The 25,023-nt window shown below is 38.7% G+C and overlaps 2 protein-coding genes across 3 annotated transcripts; both read left to right on the top strand.

Annotated features, from left to right (window-relative positions):
- The first annotated feature begins 271 nt into the window (after nucleotides 1-271).
- LOC127810294 (probable carboxylesterase 17) lies at nucleotides 272-1,629 on the top strand. The gene has a single exon (XM_052349682.1). The coding sequence runs from the start codon at nucleotides 451-453 to the stop codon at nucleotides 1,471-1,473; it is 1,023 nt and encodes a 340-aa protein (XP_052205642.1). The 5' UTR covers nucleotides 272-450; the 3' UTR covers nucleotides 1,474-1,629.
- Nucleotides 1,630-6,217: 4,588 nt separating this feature from the next.
- On the top strand, nucleotides 6,218-21,468 carry LOC127809903 (probable dolichyl pyrophosphate Man9GlcNAc2 alpha-1,3-glucosyltransferase). 2 transcript variants are annotated; one of them, XM_052349076.1, is made up of 8 exons: nucleotides 6,218-6,393; nucleotides 10,937-10,994; nucleotides 18,310-18,765; nucleotides 18,880-19,063; nucleotides 19,179-19,286; nucleotides 19,663-19,824; nucleotides 20,562-20,814; nucleotides 20,895-21,468. In XM_052349076.1, exons 3-8 carry the CDS (start codon nucleotides 18,365-18,367, stop codon nucleotides 21,338-21,340), a joined length of 1,554 nt encoding a protein of 517 aa, XP_052205036.1. In that variant the 5' UTR covers nucleotides 6,218-6,393; nucleotides 10,937-10,994; nucleotides 18,310-18,364; the 3' UTR covers nucleotides 21,341-21,468. The 2 variants fall into 2 exon arrangements, with proteins under 2 accessions (XP_052205036.1, XP_052205035.1); XM_052349075.1 differs by lacking the exon at nucleotides 10,937-10,994.
- Nucleotides 21,469-25,023: the final 3,555 nt, after the last annotated feature.

Here is a 25,023-nt window from a genome sequence, read left to right as displayed (position 1 = left end):
TTATAGATAAACAAAGCCTTAGTGTGTGGTCCTAGGGCTTGGCAATTAGAAACCCTTTGTACCGCTAGCACTGTAGCAATGGTTATCAACGACGTAGTGACAGCTAGCACTAAATTCTAAACGTAGTGACATTGTCTAAGTTGAATGTTCTTCCAGATGCATGCCCATAATTTTGAGATAAAACAATGGCCGCAACATCATACGTACAGGAATAGGATATCCTCACACATTGATCTTGGCTGAGGTCGGCTAGATGCTGTGATAAAGTTGACTTAGAAAGGATTCTTGCGGGCAAGGACCCGGAACCTTCCTTAGCCTCTTCTTGAAGCTTTATCCAATATGGCCACTGATCCTTTCATTTCTCTATATAAGCAGGCCATTGTACAGGTTCCCTTCACAGAATTACCAGCCGCATAGAGCACTAAATTAAAGCTCTCGGAAACTCTGTAAATGGCGGCCATTTCCAATGATCCTAGAGTGAGCTTCCAAACGGGGAAAACCCATAAACAGAATGCAGTTGTGTTAGAAGAGGTTGAAGGGATCATCAGAGTTTACAAAGATGGATACGTCGAGAGGTTTCCGGTTGTTCCCAGTGTCTCCTGTGCAGTGGCGTCTGAACTCGGCGTGGTGGCCAAAGACGCGGTGATCGATAAATTCACCAACTTATGGGCCAGAATTTATGCTCCAATCCGCCATGGGAAGCCGCTGCCGGTGGTGGTTTACTTCCACGGTGGCGGATTCTGCGTTGGCTCGGCTGCTTGGGGGTGTTACCATGACTTTCTGGCGAACCTTGCTTCCAAAGCAGGCTGCGTCGTCATCTCGGTGAACTACCGGTTGGCGCCGGAAAACCGCCTTCCGGCCTCCTATGACGACGGCCGTAATGCCGTCTTGTGGGTGAGACAGCAGGCTCTAGAGGGGTCCCGCGAGCAGCAGTGGTGGCTCGGCCGCTGCCATTTCTCAAGCCTGTACCTGGCCGGCGACAGCGCCGGCGCAAACATAGCCCACAATGTCGCAACCCGACTCAGCTCCGACATCGGAACCGTCTTTCTGAGCCCTTTGTTCCTGAAGGGCACCATTCTGATCCAGCCTTTCTTCGGAGGAGAAGCCCGGACCCGGTCGGAGAAGCTCAGCCAGCAGCCGGCGAATTCTGTGCTAAGCCTGGCGGCTTCCGACGCCTACTGGCGGCTGTCGCTGCCGGCGGGGGCTGGCCGGGACCACCCTTGGAGCAACCCTCTGTCGAAAGGCGCGGCCAGTTGTGGAGTCAAGTCCATGATGGTGTGCATTGCGGAGATGGACATATTGAAAGATAGGAACTTGGAGTTCTGTGCGGCCATGGCTGCGGAAGGGAAGAGGGTGGAGAAGGTGGTTTACAGAGGAGTCGGCCATGCATTTCAGATTCTCCATAACGTTCAGCTCTCGCAAGCAAGAACACAGGAACTGATGTCCCATCTCAAGGCTTTCATCAACCAATAGCATATTATATTTATACATATATATATATATATGGATAAATGAAGGGTTTTCTCTTACGAAAATGCTACTTTGTTCTTTCTGGCTGGACATGCAGATTTGACTCATTTGAGAGATGGTGTCCATTATTGTGCTACAAGATAAATTTTACTATCACAATTTGAGTATCTATAAATTATATATATGTGTATATATATATTATGATGCACTGAAATAACTTTGAGGCGTCGTTTCGACTTTTTCAAAATGTTTCTTGTATCGAAACAACGAGAAATATCAAAAAATCATTTTTGAGTCGTTTCTACGTGTAACATCACGGTAATTTGAAAATAATTAATAGCTATTAATTTAATCAGGAATAGAAAATATTTAGTAATTTAAATAAGAGTGGTTAGTCATTATTAGTTATTATAATTAAGGTGATTATTAAATATTTATAGATTTAAAGAAAATATTAATTTAATTTGTATTTATGGTGATTATTGTACTTAGGTTGAGCATTGAATAATTGTGTGTGAATTCTTGCAAGTGTGGGGGCATAAATGTAATTTTCAGGAACTGTCTTAGAGTTACTTGAAATTTAATGATGCGTGTGTAAAAATAGAAGGATCGGCTAGCACGGGCGGCATGCGCGCGTGAGAAGGCAGGCTTGGATGCGGGATCGAGGCTTGTGGGATGCGCGCGCGCTGGGGGTAATTAAGAAGAATTTTTGCAAGACAATGGCGCCCAAAACGGCGCCGTTTTGAGGTTGAGGCGGTGCTGCACCTGTGCTGCCACGCGGCAATTTTTGAAGCTCCCTTCTTTTGACCTTTTAAAGCTGAAATCAGCATGTAAATAGGCATGGTTTAAGCAACAACGAAAGCAGGAAAATCGGGGAAAAAGAAAGCACTGTGCAAGCGCTGTTTGAGGAAAATTCAAGGTTAAATTTGGGTTTAATCCAAGTTTAAATAGCCAGGTAAGTGCATATGTGTGTCCGTGGGTGCCGAGATATATATATATATATAATTATACGGGTGTGTGCTTTGAACAGTCCAAGTGGGTTACTGTGTGTATATATATGTAACGGAGATATATATATATATGAAGTGGCAGTGGGTTTCGGTGGCCATATCTGTATACATATCTGATTTTTACAGCCTTCCTGCATGTGATCGTGAGGGGTACTGAGGTGTTTAAAGGTTGGGAATAGAAGTTCTGATAGGTTCAAGTGGCTGCCATGGCGTGTAGTGATATATATATATATATATTTTGAGCTAAGCGAGTTCACTGTGTGTGCGTGTGTGTGTGTTCACTGGGGAAGCTTAAGATAATTAATAGGTGTGTTCATGAGGGGAGAAATTGAAGTGATATATTTATATATATATATATATAATGTCGACGGATGAAATTGGGGGCAGCAGCACGTCCTTGTGCACTTGGAGCTTGAAGTGCTTATACATATATATATATATATACATTTATGTAAATGTTGCTTAAAAATTATAAGTATAATTTGAGTTATCTAAATAAATAATAATAGTAATATGCATGATTTAATTTAAAATAAATATGAGATTTATTGGGATTTTATTTATGGTGTGCCTACGTGGAATTTTAGATGGTTAGATTTAATTAATGCGACCCACGAATTTTATTAATCGTTATTAAACGTTTTACTTCGCAGCGGGAATACAAGAAAAGTAAGAAATAGTCATGTAAAAGCAAGCTCCTCACTCTCTCATTGTGATCTTTAATTCCCGTAAAAGACCCCGTGATTTTTCGTATTTTATCATCTCCCCTACTTTAATTCGGCACCTAGCCTTATTTGTTGAATTATTATTTATTTGTTTTAATTTAAATTAAATCTGAGACTTCTAGTGTTTTATTTGTTGTGAGCTTACGGGGGTTTGTACCACCCCCAAGCCTATGGGAATGATGTCGTACTCACCCGGGGCTAGGTTTTTAGCTGTTCGGGTATTATTATGGCTTTTGGGTTGTTTACAGGTTAGAGCGGTTGGGCAATGGGGGCAAGGATCGGCTGTTCGGTGACGGAGTGATTGTCGTACGGTCTATCTTAGGCCGTCGGCTAGTCTCTCTTATCCACTGACCATTAACCGATACCAAGCACTGTTGACTGGCTCTACCGTCACGTGATTATAGCATGATCTGGTATCATTTTATCCTTATTGCATGGTTTGGTATGCACATGGGTATGGGTTGCGTGTTATGATTATCATGATTTGGTTATGCTTGGTCAAGGACATCCCAGTTTGGTTATGATGCATCCAGAACGGGCATATGCATCGCGTGTGATTTACTATATGAGTGGAGCATGGCCTGATGTCTGGATGTATGGGCGTCATGTATCACGTTGATGCTCACTACGTCATTGCATTGTTATGTGCATTGCATGATTACTAATAGTATTTAGTTCTGGAATGGGAGTACCATTCTGAGGGAGCCTATGGCTCGGGTGTCGGGAGTACAGACATGGACGGGTGACAGGAGTACCGACCCGGGACAACGCGCGCAGGTTTGTTGGCGATACATGTTGCCTCTCAGAGTAGCGGCATGTTGGTATGGGACTTGGGTGCCAGGTGTCTTATGTGGGCCCCAAGGACCGGTATGTGCTTTTATTATGCTATACTATTGTGTTGTAGCGTCTCATGACTTGTGTGTACCTGGGGGTTTATTTTGGAGAGAGATTTCTGATTTTGTGTAGCCTCCAGCCTTTCTTTTTTTACGCTTGCTAAGTCTCTCGACTCACCTTGCTTTCCATCATTCTAGGTAGTGGCAGCGTGGGCCATGGCAATGGAGTCAGATTTTAGCAGCAGAGTTAGTATGGTGTACAGGCAGTCTCGTCAATCCTTATCCACTCTGATGGTTGAGTAGGATTTATTCTATTATTCTTACTGTGCCAGATTATTCCTCGAGTCTCGTGTATGTCGGCACAGGAGTCTGTATCCATTTATTTATCTTGTGACCGCTGTGCTAGCGGGGTACCTGTAATGCCGTAGTGTATGCATGTATATATGGTTTCGCTTCGGTTGTTTTAAATCTTGTGTATGCATGTCATGGTGGTTTTTGGTCTCGTATTTCATCGCTTTTCTCATTTCGTAGGCGCTCTCGTTTGGGTAGTTTGGTGGTTGGAATATCCAGGCGGGGGTGCTTATACTACAATTTTAGAAACATTTTGTGACAATTTCATAATATTAAACAAAATATCAAAAATACGTTTTTGTTCGGGAAGAGATTACTAAAAAATTATGTTTATTTTTAGATTGATTAGTTATTTTTTATATTAAAAATTATATTTATAAAAAAATTCTATATTTTTTTATTTATGTATTTTTTCTAAAATTTCATTTTTTCTTTTTTTTTTAAATATCATTTCTTTATTTTTATTTTATATTATATCTGTTCCCATTTTTATTTATTATCTAACAAAGCTTGTTAAGAAATGTCACTATATGACATATTTGATTTAAACAAATCAAATGATATTTTCTAAATTACTTTATGACCACCTTTTTGCCTTTCTTTTCAATTATATTTAGGAATATGTAATCTCACATAATCAACGTAATGTAATTGATACAAATTTTTAAAATCCAAGGTAAAATTGTAAAAATGCATTATTTAACTAATTTCATTGGAGCATAAAAATACATTATTTACCATAGTGTCAAAATAGTCCTCACATAGCATTTTTTACACATTATATTTACAGAATTCCAAGGTTGAGAATATGTTCTTTGGATAAATAATTGACACAAATTTGTACATAATTTTTATTTTTTGTGTTTTTGTGTTAGGGGTAATTTGATAATTTTCAATTATTGTGACATAATTTAGTATACATTAGTTTTGATGTTATTTTATAATTTTGGGATGTGTTTTAGAATAATTGTTTTTCTTGGAATTTTTAAAAGATTAGTGACTTCAAGGATATGATATTTGCAAAATGGAAGAAATAGCCCTTCAACTTTACTTAATGTCATAAAATATAATATAATATAATTCAGACCTTATTATGTAGTACATAAAAATAAAAATAAAAATATTATCAACATTCAAATATAAAAATAAGAACACAAAGAAATGGGTAACGGAGAGGATTCGGTCAGTCAATTTAGTAATCGACTTGTTCAAATTGAATAGACTGAATCTATGTCAAAAGCTGTTCTCTTCATATTTTAGTTTTGGATTTATTTTTAATTTTATATTTTGAGTGTCAATTTTGAAATTATTGAAAATATATTATTTTGTTTGTAGTGTTTTCTATTTTTTTAAAATTTTGATCGTGATGAAAATAATTAAAATAATTTTTTATTTTTTAAATATTTATATGTATTTTTATTTTTTAAAATATATTTAAAAAAATATGAAAGTAAATATTTTTTTATTATTTTAAAAAACTGAAAATGATTTAAAAATAGCAAGGGCACAAGACTTAATAAACTGTATATATTCTTAAATTGAATAAATTGAAAAAATTTAAAAAATAATCAAATATATTCTTAAATTGACCCAAAAAATGTAAAAAATAATAAAAAAATTGAGTAAAAAATAAAAACACAAAAATAACAAAATGTAAAAATGATGTTATTTTTGATATTTCAATTGATTTAATTATTTTTAATACAAACATTAAATTAAATTAAATTAATTAAAATTATCAAATTCAAAAGTGAAATCTAATCTAATCGACTTACAGCTTGAAAACTCTCACCCCTCAGTTTGAGAATTCTAATTATGTTAAGAATTATTAAAATTATGAAATTAAAATTCTGAATTCGTTCCAAATTTTTTATTCTCTCTGGAATCCAATACCGATTAGTGCCAAATCTTTTACTCTCTCTCTCTCTCTCAGATCCTTAGGCAGAGGCAGAGGTAGAGGCAGGGGGGTTTTGTCCGAAGGTCGTTGCTGCGGTTCCGATTACAGTATGTTCCTCCATCTTTGTTGGATTTTGGTCATATGTTGTGGCATGCGTGTGTGTATATAAATCTGTATACAGACGGTTTTTGGGTTTGATATCGATTGATAATTTTCAGTATATTGTTCCTACGCTTATGAGTTCAGCTTGTTGCGGGTTTTATGCATATTGTTCTTCTGGTGGGTTTGGAAGTGTTTAGATATGTGGTTCTTTTTCTATTGTGGCTGTTCATGATATTGAGACAAATGGGGGCATCTATATTAGCACATTACCTGTTCGATGGATTTTCTGAATAACTTAATTAAAGTTTGAAACTTGAACATATCTGGAGTCTTTTAAAACAGTTTCAGCATTCCCTCATAGACACATACACTGTGTGTACTTATATACTTATACAGTAGATTGGAGATAAAGCATCACGAGTGCTATTAAAGCTGCAAAACAATTCCCAAAATCTCATCTAATCTATAAAAGGGATCCCATGCGCATATAGAAATCTGACCAAATGAAGGCATGCATCCAACTTACAGCCCTTAGATTCCAAATTTAATCCAATTTAGAATATCTGAAAAATTTTCTAGACGCTTTCCATTATCATATTTTATTAAAGCTCAAATGAAATTCTAGTGACCTATTGAACTTGTTATCTGTATATATTATTATGCTGATTGAAGTGCGTAGTCTAATTTGAAAATGTGAAAGATGATAGTTAAATTTATAGTGAACTAACATTTAATTACACTTGATATAAAATTTATATGCAGGTGTTTTGAAAATCTCTTACTAAAAATGGTTTTGATCAATGTAAACTTGGAAAACTACTTATCTTGTTTTCGATCTTGTTCTAGTGTTATCAGATACGAACAATAATATTAAGATCAAGACAAGCAATTTTATAGAGGTTCGATTTAAATCAAAGCCTACTCCACTACCTCCAGGTTCCCCCCTAGATGTTTTTAGTTTTTACACTAAAACAACCAAAGAGAGGTTTTACAGGTTCACCTCAAACCTTTACAATAAAGCGGTTTTCTTAGGCTTGTCACTCAAACCTACGCAGTGGTTTTCCTTGGTTCACCACAAAAACACCAACAATGTAGAGATATAATAAAGATGATACAGTTGTGTGTATCTCAAATACAATGATTGACCTTTTTTGAAGGTCCAAACAAATAACACTTACAGCTCAAATAAAAATCACTAGCTCAATGGGAGAGATATTACAAGAGTTTTTTCAAAGAGGGATTGAAATGTGGGAGCTTTGAAGTTTTTTGGATAAATGTGAGAGCTTTATGTACTTCATTTTTTGTATTCATTTGTATATCTCTGTCCTTCTCCACCAGAACATGTATATGCACGCACTTACAGATGTGAGAGAAAATCTGCTTGTTGAAAGACTTTGCATGAATAAAATATCAATGTTCAGCTGCAATGTTTTGAATCATAATTCCAGAATGTTTTGAAACATTCTACTTTGTATTGGAGAAGCTAACTTAGCTCATTTAACACTTAAGAAATCTGTCCAGGTGCATTAGATGCTGTCCATCATTAGTCTAATGCATGTTAGGCTATTGGGAAAACAAATCTGATAACTCACAATCACCAGTGTTGTTAAAGGCCCAAGGCGCAAAGGGTCTTGGAGCCTGAGGCGCAAGGTGCAAGGCGAGGCACGCGCTTGGCAGGTGCAAGACGCATGCTGACTAAGAAGAAAGAAAAATATACTTCTTAATTGAATAATAAGTCATAAAATAGATCCTAATCACATATCAACATTTATGTTATCAAAAAATTCAAGAATTTAACATATATTAAATAAATCACAATACAAACATACTTCATGACATACCTGTAAATTTCAGCAAATTAAATCCCACCATATTTCAACAAATCAGAAAAGGGAATCGACATTTAAACACCACAAATAAAAAACAAAATTAGTATTTGACATATATAATTAAAAGACAACAAAATAGTACTAAAAATGTCATTAAACTTAAGCAAAACCCACAAAAAAATGTTAGTTTTAAGACTTTAAGTCAACAGTTAACTTAAAAGAAAAAGTTAAATGATCAACCTTAAACCATTAATAGGTCCTAAATGGCTAAATTTTAATTAGGATTAACTAGATATACATAATAAACTAGAAATCATCCTCATCATCAAGATCAAATGTATCCATATTTTCATCATCAGAACTATCATCTCCAATATCTTCTTCTACGTCATCTCCCTCTCCATATTCTTCTTCCTCGTCAAGATCCATTGGAGCATTTGAAGTTGATGCCCTTGTCCCCCTTACCCCTTGTCAAATTTGAAGTTGAAGTCGCTTTTGATCTAGTTGAGTGATTAGCTTCTTCAACACCAGATGCCATAGCAACATCAACCCATGTCAAATCATGATCTTCATGTACCAGCTCATCATCTGACTCTCCAAATTTATCAATTGCCCCAAGCAACCACTCATTACTTTCATCAACTTCATGTAAAGAAATTGGATCAATTGATTTACACAAACTAAAACGACGTCTCAAAACTTTATTATACTTGACAAATACCAAATCATTGAGACGTTGTTGCTCCAATTGATTTCTCTTTTTGTTATGAAGCTGTCATAATTAAATTAGAATCAGTAAGTTAAAGAAATAAGAAATCATACACCTTTATTGGTGAATATTAAGAATAAGATAAAACACTCTTACATGCTCAAAGACACTCTAATTCCTTTCACAACCTGAAGAGCTACAAGTGATGCTACATATCTTGATGGCAAACTTTTGCAAATTAGGGGTTGCAGTACCAAACTGAGACCACCATTCAACTAGGAAAAATATACCATAATCAGTAATTGAAAGTTGCTAGTTGTAGACTAATGATTAGACTTACTTAGATTATTAATTAAAAAACCATATTACCTGGTGCCAATTGATTCCTTCCTCTTATGCATATTTGTTTTCCAAATATCCCTTCAGCATTTTTATACAAGCTTAGCTCTTTAGAAATTTTGTCTTGCACCTCTGTAGTGGGAACCAACCTCTCTTTGGTTTGATACAACCCATCAATAATCTCTTGATCTTCTCCAATGCTTGCATTTGAATAAAAATATTCTGGATTCAAGTAATATCCGGTTGCATGTAGAGGACGATGCAATTGAATATTCCACCTCCCATCAATGATTTCAAATATTTGCTTGTATTTCCTTTCATCATCAAAAGATTTTGCAATGGCTTCTTTTTCCCTATCCATAGCCTCATAAATATAAGGCATAGCAAGCTTATCCTCATTGTCTACCACTCTAAGCACCTTGACAAGTGGTCCTGACACCTTGAGAGCATAAAGAACATTTTTCCAAAATGAATCTTGTAACACTATTTGAGATGCAAGCTTTCCCCGTGCTTCTCTTGCAAATTTAGAGTTAGTCCACTTTTCTGAAGTGAACATTTTCCTCAAGTTGGTTTTTTGTTTATGAAGTCTTGAAAGGGTGAGGAAAGCCGTGGCAAATCTTGTTTTCCAGGTCTTAGCATCTCTTTCTTTTTTGTGAATGTTCTCATCATATTCAACATTTGTGTAGAGCTATACAAAAATCCATTTACTGCACATGCTTTTTGAAAAGTCTTCTTCAATATAGGAAGTTTAAAAATATCTTCTAACATTAGGTCTAAGCAATGGGTAGCACATGGTGTCCAATATAAGTGCTTTCGCTTAGCCATTAAGAAGTCTCCTATAAGACAAGTTAAAAATCTGTCATTAAACTAACAACATCAACATCATTCAAAGGTAAAAGTTAAAAAATAGCAAACTTACCAGCTAAAACATTAGCCGAGGCATTATCAGTAACAACTTGAACCACATTTGATTCACCTACTTCCTCTACAAACTGGTCAAGTAATTGAAATATTTGAACAACATCCTTGGCATATGAGGAAGTATCAATGGATCTAATGAACATGCTTCCCTTTGGACAATTTACCAAAAAGTTAAGCAAAGATCTCTCTCTCTCTTATCCTTCCAATCATCACACATAAGGGAACATCCATATTTAGGCCAATCCTCCTTATGACTCTTCATAATTTCATTTGTGCGTACCAACTCCTTCTTAAGATAAGGAACTCTCACCTCATGATAACTAGGAGGTTTCATGCCTAGACCAGCTCGACCAATAGCCTCAATCATTGGCTTAAAACTTGGATACTTGACTGCATTGAAAGACAAGCCAGCTTCATACATCCATCTTGAAAACCAAACACAAGCATTCTCCCTTAGTTCTTTATTGACATGGGTATCCATTGTTGTTTGCTTCCCAGTGCTCACTTTAGGTTTAGGAGGCAAAAGCAAATCCAAAGGCCCTTTCATCCTTTGCTTTTTTTGTTGCATAGTTAAACCTTGACTTGAACTTGAAGACACAGGCCTTTTAACACCTCTTTCAAAAACCACTTCATCATCATCATCACCTCCAAGGGTAACAATGTTGTCAAAATTTGGTATAACATCACTATTGTTCTTCTCTTCTAGCTTTTTCGACATATACTCTCTAATTTCTTATTTAACATGTGAAGGACATTCTGGACAAACTTTGGCATTCATATACCCTCCAACAAGGTGTTGTTTAGCTCGGTAAACCCCTTCTTTCGTTATTTTTCCACAAAAATTACATTTTAAAGAGTTTATGTCCTTTGGATCTGGCAATGTGTTATATTTCCATGCTGGATCTTTTCTACCACTACCAGAGGAGCCACTAGGAGCATTTGAATCAGATGCCATTAGGATTATGATATCTGCCATAATCATCATAAGCAAGGAGTCATAAATTTGAAAAAACATAGTGAAAAAATTCTGAAAAGAAGCATGGATCAATAAGTGGCTGAATTTCAACCAAGGAAGGGAGGGGTTGAAAAAGAATTCTAATTAGCGGTGGGATTTTCTAGAATGGAGAATTGATGCAGGACAACAAGAAGAAAGAAGCAGTAGCAGCAAGCATCAACAAATAAAAGAAAAAAGAAGAAGCAGCAGTGGCAGGCATCAACAAATAAAAATTAAAAAAAAAAAAAGAACTAAAGAAGAAGAAGAAGAAGTAGCAGCAACGTAAGAAAGAAGAAGAAGAAGCAGAAGAAGAAGAAGAAAAAGAAGAAGAAGAAGAAGAAGCAGGCTAGCAGTAGCAACAGCGTAAGAAGAAGAAGTTTAGTAGCAACGGAAGAAGAAGAAGAAGAAGAAGAAGAAGAAGAAGAAGAAGAAGAAGTTTAGTAGCAACGGAAGAAGAAGAAGAAGGATAGCAGAAGAAGAAGAAGAAGGAGCAGGAGGATAGCAGCAACGTAAGAAGCAGTCGTGTGTCACAACCCCCCTCTTGAGGAAGGAATTAATCCTTCTCCGGTAAGAGTTCCGTGAAGGGAAAGTGGCTGAGTAAGAGGGAGAATAGAGAGTAGAGAGACGAGAGGAGGGTTTAGAGAGTGAGAGAATAGGAAGGAAACAGATTATGATAATTCTCAATGATTGTCCCTCACGATGGAGGTGTACAGATATATATAGGCCGTTTGGGGGATATTCCCCTGTCAGAGGTGGGCCCGCACCTGGTACAACTCCTAACAAACTATATTCCCTTTTGTCTTCTTCCTACCCAGCCGTTCACCACCTTCATTTAGCTAACGCCTAAACATCCAAAATGGCATTGTATCACCCTACCAGCTGCTACCGAACAGTAGTGCTAGAATTTAAAAAAAAATGCAAAAGGAATTAAATGCGGAAATGACTAGTCATTTCGTGACAACTCCCCCTTCATTAGCCATTTCTAGTCCTCGAGAAATGCTAAGGAGGTTGGCCGCTTGTGGAAACTGATTGAGGAATTCCGGAAGGTATTCCCACGTACTGTCTTCCGAAGTGTGCCCTCGCCATTTGACCAATACCTGGATGAGTGGCGCCCCGTGCTTGTATATCACCCGCCTATCGACAACAACCTCTGGTTCGGTCCTTGCGCTGACCTCCTTGGGAAGGGCTGGTAGCACTGAACTTGTTGGTTGAGCTCCCACTGACTTTTTTAAGAATGAAACATGGAAAACAGGGTGAATTTGTGACCCTGGGGGAAGCTTCAATCGATAGGCTACCTTCCCGATTCTAGCCTCAATAGGGAACGGTCCATAATACTTGGGGCTAAGTTTAGTGACCTTGCCTCGAGAAATTGACTTTAGGTGGCTGTACCTTAGTCGAAGATACACCTGATCCCCTGTTTCGAACTCCCTCTCGCTTCTCCTTCGGTCCGCGTTTTGCTTCATGCGGTTTTGGGCCGAGGCTAGCTCTTGCTTCAACTGTTGTGTCATCTCTCTCCTTTGTTGCAAATACTCCTCCACTGAGGCCACATTAGAGCTTCCTCCCACTGCTGGTAGTAGGGGTGGTTTGTACCCGAATAAGGCCTCGAAAGGGGACATCTTGGTTGACGAGTGGTGGCTGGTGTTATACCACCATTGCGCTAGTGACAACCACTTATGCCACTCCTTGGGCTGCAGCAAACATACACACCTCAGGTATGTTTCAAGGCTCTGGTTCAATCTCTCGGTCTGTTCGTCGAATTGGGGGTGATACGCGGTGGACAAATTTAGTTTTGTTCTGAGGGACTTCATTAACTCCTGCCACATCAAGCTGGTGAAAATCTTGTCCCTATCTGAGATTACAGTCTTAGGAGCCCCATGCAATTTGATCACCCTATCCAAGAAGACCCTAGCTACATCTTGAGCCGTGTAAGGATGGGTCAGCCCGATGAAGTGGGCAAATTTAGTTAGCCGGTCAACTACGACCAAGATGCTATCCCTCCCTTCCGATCGAGGAAGTCCTTCCACAAAGTCCATCGAGACACTAGTCCAGGCTTGGTCGGGGATGGGTAGGGGTTGTAGTAACCCCGGGTAGGCCACTGTCTCCGACTTACACCTCCTACACGTATCGCATCTCTGGACTAGCTCCTTAATCTCTGTTTTCATTTTCGGCCACTGGAACACCTGCTTAACCCGGAGGTAAGTATTCTGTTCTCCCGAATGCCCTCCCAGCGGAGACTCGTGTAGTGCTTGAAAGATCCTTTCCTTTATCCTCGGGCTTTGTCCAATCACAATCCTTCCGCAAAACCTTAGTAACCCTTGGTTCAGGGTGTAGCCCTCTACCTCCTGGGCTCCCAATGCCAGCTTTTCCACCATTGACTTAACTCTGCTGTCTCCTTCGTAGTTGTCAATCACTTCTTGATACCATTCAGGCACCAGGGTGGTTATGGCTGCTAAGTCTCCCTCCTCATGACGTCTGGACAGTGCATCAGCTGCCTTGTTTTCTTTTCCCTTCCGGTATTGAATTCTGTAATCCAGACCCATTAATTTGGTCATTCCCTTCTTCTGTAGTTGCGTTTGGAGCTTCTGTTGCAATAGGAATTTTAAGCTCTCGTGGTCCGTTTTTATGATGAACTTGTTGCCCTCCAAGTAGTGCCTCCAACGGTCTACCGCCATGAGCACAGCCAGAAGTTCCTTTTCATAAATGCTGAGTCCTAAGTGTTTTGGACTCAATACTTGGCTCAGGAAGGCTAGGGGTTTTCCCTCTTGAGCCAGCACTGCCCCTACCCCGGTTCCACTCGCATCTGTTTCTAGAGTGAAAGGCTTGTCAAAATCTGGGAGGCCCAACACCGGTACTCTGCTCATAGCCCCTTTCAGGTTCTCGAATGCTTCCTCTGCCTCCTGCCCCCAATTGAATCCTCCCTTCTTCAGTAAGTTGGTCAGTGGCTTGCTGATAATTCCGTAGTTTTGCACAAACCTTCGATAATACCCGGTCAACCCTAAGAATCCCCTCAAAGCCTTCAGGGATGTGGGCCTTGGCCAAGACAACATCGCTTCCACCTTCCTGGGATCGGTACTAACCTCGCCATCTGATATGAGGTGATCGAGATATTCCACCTGTCTTTGGGCAAAAGCACATTTGGATTCCTTAATAAAAAGCTGGTGGGTTCTTAGGATTTCAAGGGTGATTTTGAGGTGGGCTAGGTGTTGGTCGAATGTAGGGCTGTAAACAAGTATGTCATCAAAGAAAACCAATATAAACTTGCGGAGGTAGGGTTCAAAAATTCTGTTCATGAGGGATTGGAAGGTCGCCGGGGCATTTGTGAGCCCGAAGGGCATCACTAGGAACTCAAAGTGGCCATGATGGGTTTTGAAGGTTGTTTTTGGGATATCTTCAATCTTCATCCTAATTTGATGGTATCCGGCCCTTAGATCCATCTTAGAAAAGAATTTGGCATGGTTAAGTTCGTCTAATAGGTCCTCCACTAAGGGTATAGGAAATTTATCTTTAATAGTCATGGCATTTAGTTGCCGATAATCGACACAAAATCTCCATGTTCCATCCTTCTTTTTGACTAGGAGGACAGGAGAAGCAAATGGGCTTTGGCTGGGTCTAATGAGGGATTGTTCCAGCATGGTTCTCACCATTTTTTCAATTTCGTTCTTTTGGTTGGGAGGGTATCGACATGCTCTAATATTGATAGGTTCGGCACCAGGTTTAAGATTAATGTTATGGTCAAACATTTGGGTAGGGGTTAAGTTTTTGGTTCCCTAAGGAGATCCTTGTAATCCACCAACAGTTTATTAAGGGCATCCGAGTGACATACCTGGTTTTGCATTCCCTGGGGTGTGCTTACTGTCAACCCCATCTCCCCTTGTGTCGCAGCTTCTGTGTGATCCCCTTCGGCTGCTACCACTGAGAAAAGGTGGGCTATCTGACTCCACTTACTCTTCAACACTCTTTGCAGCCTCCTTCCCGATATCATCTTACAGGACCCCATCTCGCTCTTCCCGGTCAGTGTCATCCTTCTACCATCTTTTTCAAATGACACCTCCATTCTATTGAAATCAAAGTTGATGGGGTTCACCCCCTTCATCCAGTCCACTCCTAAAACCACATGGCACCCTCCTAGTTGAAGCAACCTCAGGTCTGTCTCAAACTTCTCTCCCTACATCTCCCAGCAGAAGCCCTTACAGGTGAAATTACTCAGCACCCTCTGGCCGTTGGCAACTGTCACGCTCAGGGGAATGGTTCCCGTGAGTGGGCATTTCAACTTCTCAGCCATGCTTTCATCGAGGAAGCTATGAGTGCTTCCGCTATCAATTAAAATCATGAGATTGCAGTCTTTAACTTGACCTCCCACCTTGATGATCTTGTTGTCGGCCACTCCCTTTAAGGCATGTAGGGAGATCTCTCCATTATCCTCTTCATCACCCCTCCACTCCTTCTTCTTTGGCTTTGTCCTGCTCCCCTTCTTCCTCTCCTTCCAATAGTAAGATCTGCCTCTTGCACTGATGGCCTGGGTGATATCTATCCCTGCATCTGAAGCACAAGCCAGCTATCCTTCTTTGCTCACGTAGCTGCTCCCCATAGGGAGTGGAACTCGTATTCGTATTTGGCCTTCCCCTGTTAGCGTCACGGGGGTACCCTTTTGTCCCCATACCAGTTGTCCCGGTGTTAGCTCCTCTGGGCAGTTGCCTTTGCTTCTTGATCAAGGCCTCCACCATCATTTCTTGTAAATGAGCACTTTCTGAAGCTTGTTCAACTGTCTGCGGCTTCATCATCTTAACCATTGGTCTGAGTTCCTCGTTCAGTCCACTCATGAAGCTTGATACAAAATAAGCTTCTGAGAGGTGATGGTTATGACTAACCATGTATGATCTAAGCTCCTCAAACTTCTTGAGATAGGATCCCACGCTCCCGGTTTGCCGTAGCTTATTGAATTCTTCAATGGTGTCCGCCACACTTCTCTCTCCAAAGCGTTCACATAACCTTTCAGAGAATTCCTCCCAGGTATATTCTCTCCTTAGACTCAAGCACCCCTGGAACCATGCGTCTACCACCTCATTGAAGTATGCAGCGGCTAGGCCCACCCTCTGCATTCTGGGGATGTTATACCATTCGAACAATCGCTCGCACTTCCTCAGCCACCACCGAGGATGTATCCCTTCGAATATCGGGATTTCCATTCGAGACATAGGAAATCCTAGAGGGTGATGGTTCTGCTCTTCTCCTCATATTATTTCTAACTCTTCCCGACCTCTTTCTTCCGGGTTAATCATAACCCTTTGCAAGAGAGGTTCATTCTCCCCTCTAGGTGGAAAGTCTGGAGCTAACCTGACCCGATTTTGCTAGGTAAACATCACCATGAACTGCTGGATTTGAGCTCCCAGCTCTTCACGTACCCGTGCGATTGACCCTTCTAATATCCTTTCAAGCCCTTCCATGGAGTCTTCCATCCTTCGGTTCATGGCGATCACTGCCTCATGGTTTCTGTTAGCTTCCAACTCTAACCTATCCATTCTATTCTGGATTTCGGTCACTGCTGCTCCCAGCTGCTGGAGTCGCGTCTCCATGTCCTTCATGCGAGTTCCTTCCGCCATTGTTCTGGGTCACCGAGCTCTGGCCGAGAATCTTTACTCTGATACCAGAATGTCACAACCCCACTCTTGAGGAAGGAATTAATCCTTCTCCGGTAAGAGTTCCGTGAAGGGAAAGTGGTTGAGTAAGAGGGAGAATAGAGAGTAGAGAGACGAGAGGAGGGTTTAGAGAGTGAGAGAATAGGAAGGAAACAGATTATGATAATTCTCAATGATTGTCCCTCACGATGGAGGTGTACAGATATATATATAGGCCGTTTGGGGGATATTCCCCTGTCAGAGGTGGGCCCGCACCTGGTACAACTCCTAACAAACTATATTCCCTTTTGTCTTCTTCCTACCCAGCCGTTCACCACCTTCATTTAGCTAATGCCTAAACATCCAAAATAGCATTGTATCACCCTACCAGCTGCTACCGAACAGTAGTGCTAGAATTTAAAAAAAAATGCAAATGGAATTAAATGCGGAAATGACCAGTCATTTCGTGACATCGTGTAAGAAGAAGAAGAAGAAGAAGAAGGATAGCAACAACGTAAGATTAAGAAGCATCCGCATAATAATTAAGAAGAAGAAGAAGAAGAAGAAGAAGAAGAAGAAGAAGAAGAAGAGATTGTCGATATGTTACCTTGGCCTGGAGAAGCAGTGAAGCACCTCAATCAGAACTGGATTGTCGATATGTTACCTTGGCCTGGAGAAGCAGTGAAGCACCTCAATCAGAACTGGAGAAGAAGGGATTGTCGATATGTTACCTTGGCTTGGAGAAGCAGTGAAGCACCTCAATCAGAACTGGAGAAGAACTTGAAGAGTTGTAGTTGCTGGCTTGCTGCTTTAGGGATTGTCGATATGTTACCTTGGCCTGGAGAAGCAGTGAAGCACCTCAATCAGAACTGGAGAAGAACTTGAAGAGTTGTAGTTGCTGGCTTGCTGCTTTACGTGAGAAGAGACTAAAGAGTGCTGCTGCGTAAGAGAGTTGGTGTGGAGGTGTAGTCTTTTGGCCTTCTAGAAATTAGATGAGCTGGAGCATGATGATATTTTTAAGTTTTGTTGATTTTTTAATATTGTATTTTATTATTTTCTCTCTTTAAGTTTTAACAAAAAAATGTTTAAAAAATAAAACACGCTGATTTTTCAATTGTGCCTGAGGGAGGTGCGCTTGGGGGAGGTGCTCCTGAAGGGCTTAGGCACTCCTGGCTGGATCTCGCCTCGCCCGGGCATGGCAAGGCGAGATGGTTGCGCCTTGAGGGGCCTTGCGCCTAGGCGCACCTTTAACAACACTGACAATCACAAATTCAAAATTTAAATTTTATAAACATTTCAACTCTTCCACCAATTAAAACCATTTGTAAAATATAAAACTTTCATTTTATTGTACTTTTATTAAGAGATATGTTGAATAAATTTCTGTTGCCCATATTTACTAATTTTTTTTATCCACGATTCAATTTCTTTTTATCCATCTTAAGCATGCATGTTTTTTTACCCAACTTATGGTATGCACCAACTCCAAGTGTTTGAGGTGGCTCTATTTGCAGGCTTTGCACAAGCGTTTGTCAGAAGCTAACCAAGTGAGCTTGGAGATAAAACAGAATGGAGAAGAGGAAGGGAGTAAAAACATTCAAAGATGAAGAAGAAGACGAGGACAACATTTGGTGGTGGTTAGTTGGGAGGGGTTTTGTGGCCTCATTTATTTGTATTGGCATTTTTGCAGTTTTGGTTAGAGTTGCAGTATCTCTCCATCCATACTCTGGTGCTGGTAAGCCACCAAAGTATGGGGACTTTGAAGCGCAGAGGCATTGGATGGAGATCACCCTCAGTCTTCCATCTAGCGAATGGTACTGCAATAGCACTACCAATGATCTGAGCTACTGGGGACTGGACTACCCACCCCTTACTGCCTACCAGAGTTACATTCATGGCCTTTTCCTTAGAAAGTTCCATCCTGAATCTGTTTCACTTTACACTTCCCGTGGCCATGAGTCTTATCTTGGGTGCGTTCCATAAAAATACATCTTGATTACTAGAATTGTATACTTTATTTTCCCTTACTAAATTGTTGAATAATTCCATCAAGTGTTTCATCTGCTCTAGTGTTTTCCCTGCAGAAAGTTGCTGATGAGGTGGACAGTGTTGTCCTCTGATGTGCTGATGTTCTTTCCTGCAGTTCTCTATTTTATTTTTGTGTATTATTCTGGTAGTCGTGGGGCACATAAAAATGATGTGGCTTGGCACATTGCAATGATTTTGCTTAATCCATGTCTGATACTGATTGACCATGGTCATTTTCAGGTGCTGGATGAAAAACAGTCATCTTCTTCCCCCCCCCCCCCAGTGCTGCTAAATATTCTGTCTATTATTGGAATTATATCTCCTCTATTCTCATTATTATACTGTCTGTTTTCAGTACAATTGTATTAGCTTAGGCCTAGCTCTTGGAGCTGTTGCAGCCGTCCTCTCTGACAAAGACCTCTTGGCTTCTGTCCTGTTTAGTCTTGCTCTCAATCACAAACAGGTGGCCTCTTACTTTGATAAATTGCACAGAACAGCTATAGATTTTGCACTTACTCTACCTTCCTAAGTTATTTCCAGGAGTACTGTTCAGTATTAGTTAAGGTTTATGGTCTTGTATTCTTAAGCAACTTGGCTGACTGAAGTGGTACTTGATATGTAAAAAAGGTTTGAATATTTTCCCTACTTCAGGCTCAAAAAAGAAACAGATTTTATGGTGGCCAATCACTTATTATCCTTTTCAAGATGGCCCATACTGATGTTAATTTTGGTTGGGTATATTTTGGAGAATATCAAACACTTCTATTATGCAGATAGAGTGGCATACATAATTTAGCAGCTTTATCTCACTTGGTGGCATGATGGTTGGATTTATGCAGATGAGTGCCTATTTTGCACCTGCATTTTTCAGCTATCTTTTAGGTAAATGCCTAAGGCGTCAGAATCCACTTCTTGAGGTGTTAAAACTGGGCCTGGTGGTCTTAGGAACTTTTGCTCTTGTTTGGTGGCCATATCTGCAGTCAATGGACGCTTTTTTCAAGGTTGGCACTTCTACTCAGTTTTGAAATTATCATTAGCCTTGATCTTCATCTGATTTGAATTATATTTGAATTTGATGCCTCTTGTCATGTTCTTATACAATGTGATCTATAGAGTGGTAAACCCTGGGCATTCAAACTACATCATTCTCTGGACTGCCTAGGATAACATCTCATTTGTGTACATTAAACTAGATTAACTGGAAAAAGGTTGTTTTGTAGTAACACCATTGAACTAATTTGTCCATAAATGATATTCATTGCCACATTTGTCGATGTCAAGCAAATTATACTCTTGTTCTGGAAAACTTCCGGGCATTAATATTGTTTTGAGTTTGAAACCTCATATTCAGTTTTTCAGTTGGTCAATACCTGATAGGAATGCTTTTACAATGTCTTGGTGGAAGAACCTGGCTGCTATTCCAGATTCTTGATTATACTCCTCTTTTAACTCAATAATGTATCATGTCCAGTTTTCTTTGTTGCATAACAAGATAGTTGCCATACCATCTGGGAGGACACTTGAAAAGCCATTGGGAAGATGAATCATTCTTCGGAAACTGATATGTTGACTACATTTTTTTTTTTTTGTGAGAAGGAAAAGATGAAGTAATTACAAGAGCATTTATATTCTGAAGTTGATCTGTTTGTAACATAATCTGTGCCTCTTTTCATTTTCTATTTTCTGTTTATTTGATAGGACAATTATGATTAGTTATTAAACTGGGTAATTGGTGCAGGTTCTCTCCCGTCTGGCTCCCTTTGAAAGGGGTATATACGAGGACTATGTGGCTAACTTCTGGTGCACCTCTTCAGTAGTTATAAAATGGAAAAGATTATTCACAGTTCCATCTCTGAAGCTTCTCAGTTTAACTGCAACTTTGTCTGCCTCTCTGCCATCTATGGTTCAACAGATATGGGCTCCAAGCAAGCGAGGTTTTCTGTTCGCCCTGCTGAATAGTTCGATGTCATTCTACTTGTTCTCATATCAAGGTTTGTAAAAGCATATGTTTCTTTTCTTTCAGCCTTTTGTTTTACTAAGGTTGTTGCATTTCTATTTGTGGGAAATGCAGTACATGAGAAGTCCATTCTGCTGCCACTTCTGCCTGCGAGTATTTTGGCCATGGATGAGCCTTTTCTTTTCAAGTGGATGATGCATTTTGCGTTGCTTTCCATGTTCCCGTTGCTCTGTCGTGACGAATTGATTCTGCCCTATATTTCTCTGTGCGTTCTCTTCTTCCTTCTTTACCATGCACCCTGTGGAAGGCGAGATACCAGACAGGCACAGTCTCCTGCCATTTTGAAATCATTCATAATTGCCTTTCTTGTTTTGTGCTCCCTTATTCTTCATATTGTATACTTGGCCTTGCGTCCCCCTAAGAAGTATCCTTTCCTTTTTGAAGCCATTATTATGCTTCTTTGTTTTTCTCAATTTGTGCTCCTTGCTGGTTACACCAACATAAAGCAATGGAAATTGTCAGGCTCAAAACTGGAAAACAAAGAAAAAAAGTATATGTGATCTGTTCTTTTTCAATGTTAGATCTCTGTCTCCACTACTCTATATTTTCTCCTGAGTAGAGGCAGAGACATTGAAACAACTTGCTTCTAATTTATTAAATAAGAATGTCTTGCTGTTTTGAGATTAAAGTACCTCGTGTTTTGTTGTGACCCCTTCTATGCTTTTTATATTGCAAGGAAGAAACTGGCTCATAGGTTTAATTCTTTTCAAGTGAACAATCGTCCTTTATCTGCGTACTATATTTCCTTTTCTTGAAGTTGCTAGTCTTTCCTGGATAGTATTTGTTGCAAGTAGTACCATAGGGCTCTCTGTGCTTTTCTTATGCTGGTGCATTTCCTTTTTAAATATTGTTTCCTATGAAAGGGAAAAAAGATCTACTTGGATGGAAAAAAAAACTAGTGTAATCGATAATCATAAAAGCCTTGGATCAACTTATAGTAAACAAGGAAGGAGAATTAGAAGGAGAGAGGAGGGGGTGGGGGGGTTGGAGAACTCAACAAGGAAGGGGTTGGAGAACTCAACAAGGAAGAAATCTCAATATTCATTTCAATGGCCATTTACTTCCATAAAGGCCTACTTATAGGTGTAAAAGGTGGATCATACTAAAAATAAAACTTACCACCATATACTCTCTTTATGAACAATCCTCTTATTGCTTGCAGAAATTTTCCAAGTCATTACTTCATTTGGATTTAGGGTTTGTGGAAGGATAGTCTTTTCCTTTTCCTCTCAATAGAGAAATCCTTTCCCAAAACACTAGCCTAAGAATGACTCTGATAACTCCCCATGTGGTCCTTGGAATGGTTAACAGTTACTCTCCTTTCCTTTATGTCAACGTTTGGGAATCAAACAAGAGTGAAGGTTTTAGGATGAAATTAATCTTGTTAATTTGATAAAAATCAAGATAGACTAGGACTGCAATGCACCGGACACAACCCCTGAGACTGAGACCATAAGAAGGGACCAGACCAACCATCACTTGCAGTCATAACACTTGAGAGTTTGTATTGCTACTTTGACAATTCATCCAACCACATCATCATCAAGACTGTTCTTATTTATGGTGCCTGCTTACCGACTCATCATTGAAAGAAGCACGGGACCATTTGGTTAGTTGTTACCTTCTGCGTCTTTTGGTTTGGTTCAGTTTTGATTCATGACGGATGAATTAAAACCCAGTCTTTTTTGGGTGTACCATCACATTTTTGTTGATTGATGTTACATGCTTGGGATTGCCATATCGGAGCAGGCATGCCAGGGAGGTATTAGTACATGCTGAGATGGTAATGTTTATGTTCCCATTAGGGTAGATGAAAGTTTCAGTTGTTTGAAAAAGAAGATAAAGGGTAGGTAGGAAAACAGTTACAGAATGGCTTATGTTTTTCATGCTTTACAGTTTTCCACTTGACATTTTCATAAAAGTTCTTTAAGTTATTATTATCATTAATGATCTCTTGGTTGGCTCACATACATAGAAGGGATCACGTTTGAGCTGATCCAAAAGCCTTTCTCCATCACTCAACCAGCCACATTAAATCACCACCGTTAACGTGGTTTCCAAGTTGACCGCCCTTCTCTCTCTCTCTCATTAAATCCCCACCGTAGACGTGGCCTCACGTTGATTGTGGACCCACCTCTTATTATCTTATAGACTTAATTCAATTTAATAAATCATCTCAACCGATCACGTTAATGACATTTTAATTCAACTGTAAATTGCCAAATTTAATGTGCTGAGTTGAGTCTAAACTAAGTTGATATATACGACACATTATGACATTAAATTGGCACCGTTGACGGGGGGGTCTTGTTGACCCGGCAGCGTTGACACGTCAATTGTCACCTCTTTTAAGTTCACACTACAGACAGTACAAAAACACTTAGAATTTTAATTTGGGGCAGCAAAATGTAATGTCACACGTAGACGTAGCAGCAGTTCTAATACTTAATAACGCTGCACTCTCTCTGCCCACACCCCACTGTGGCTGTGGCTGTGGCTGTGGCTGTGGGTTGGTTGGGTGTACCAACCTCCCACCTGCATCTCCCACCTACATTCATTAATTCCCAATTCTATTATATAAATATAATATTTGCGTGTGTGTGTATACTTGTAAAAGAAATATATGATAGTTTAATGTAGAAAACGATATTATTACACCCTTTGTTATATTTTTCTTTAGGGTACTGGATTTTATTAAGAAAAATGTCCTTAATTACTCACCTAATTAAGTCATTTACCATCACTTAAAAGGCATTTTAATTGAGGGTAATGTTAGTTAATATTTGGTTAAGGAGGATTAAATATTATATAGTTTCAAACAAATAATGTGTATTTTTATAGAGGGATGTTAGTCAAATTCTTTTTTTAACATTCTCTCTCTGCCGTTGTCTCGATCATCAAGCGAAGTTAATTTTGTCTTTTAAAGGTTTAGTAATTCGACTTTTAAGAAAAATAACCCACTTGGTATTGAGGCAACAATATAAGAATTAATTTCTTTAAAATTTCTTAATTATTATGGTTAAGACTATAATTCGCATTACGGATGATAATAAATGGGCAAAAAGACGTTACAACAACAAATACTTTTATCACGTGCCACCTTTCGCATTCCGTGATACAGAAGCAACCTACGTAGGTGCCCAACGGTCCATGCAATGCTGCTTCAAGTTTCACTCCAATTGATTCATTTATTTTAAATTTTTTGTTGGGTACTTCAATTGAATTCACAAAGAGCTACGTATTGAATTTTGAATAATACAATTATTTTCATTTAATTTTTTTTCTACCCGTAATGAAACTAATTTTTTTTATGCATACAAACATGTTAAGAGATATCGTTTTGACGTTTTCAAAATATCAAAAAATATTTTCAGATGTTTTTATAATTTTAAAAATATTTTAGGATTATTTTATAATATTAAAATAATATTATAAACACATTTCTAATTTGAAAACGTAATTTCATTCACTCACGAAGAGATTAAAGATGAAAATTTTTTCAGAATTTGTTTGAATGTAATTTTCTATATTAAAAATTATATTTATAAAAAGACTCCTATATTTTCTTATTTACGCATTTTCTAGTATTTTCGTTCTCTTTTTTTTTTTATAAAAAAAATATCATTTTTTCGTTTCCAAACAATCTAAGATAGGGCTGGGGCGAGCTTAATAGGTTTGAGCTCGCGACTCAACCTAGAAAAAAGTTTGCTTTGGCTCGCCAGTCCGACAAGCCCGGGCTTGACTTAAATTTATTTTTAAAATAAGAAAGTTATGATTTTTTATATTAAAATTTTGATTTTAAATTTTTGATGTATAATTTTTTGTGTCTCGTACACAAATATATACAGTCAAACACAAAAAAGTTATAATCATCCTAAACAAATTTTAAATATATATTTCTCAAATGAATTTTTTTTATAACTTTTAAATATTTATAGTTTTAAAGTGTAATTGGATTAGTAAAAAGTAAAAACTAATAACTAGTAAAAGCTAAAAGTTTATTTTTTGAACTTTTAACATTTAATCAATAAATTTTAAATTCTTAATTTTTTATTTAAAAAGTAGAATTCATAATTTTAAAATTATATATATATTATTTAATAAATAAATAATTATATTTTTAAAAATTTATATTAAAACGCGACCCAACATGAGAGTTGGGTGAGCTCATGAATCGAAGTGG

The sequence above is a fragment of the Diospyros lotus genome, chromosome 9, assembly GCF_014633365.1.
Source record: "Diospyros lotus cultivar Yz01 chromosome 9, ASM1463336v1, whole genome shotgun sequence".
NCBI classification, from domain to species: domain Eukaryota; kingdom Viridiplantae; phylum Streptophyta; class Magnoliopsida; order Ericales; family Ebenaceae; genus Diospyros; species Diospyros lotus.
The sequence above is the reverse complement of the archived record's forward strand: the minus strand, read 5'-3'. Positions and strand labels throughout refer to the sequence as shown.

What these genes read in the sequence shown, in the direction of transcription:
- LOC127809903 (XM_052349075.1), top strand. Translation starts at nt 18,365, where the DNA reads ATGGAGAAGAGGAAGGGAGTAAAAACATTCAAAGATGAAGAAGAAGAC. An exon ending in GGCCATGAGTCTTATCTTGG is followed by an intron (nt 18,766 to 18,879) that starts GTGCGTTCCATA and finishes TTTTCCCTGCAG; the next exon opens with AAAGTTGCTGATGAGGTGGA. An exon ending in TTGCTCTCAATCACAAACAG is followed by an intron (nt 19,287 to 19,662) that starts GTGGCCTCTTAC and finishes GGATTTATGCAG; the next exon opens with ATGAGTGCCTATTTTGCACC.
- LOC127810294 (XM_052349682.1), top strand. Translation starts at nt 451, where the DNA reads ATGGCGGCCATTTCCAATGATCCTAGAGTGAGCTTCCAAACGGGGAAA.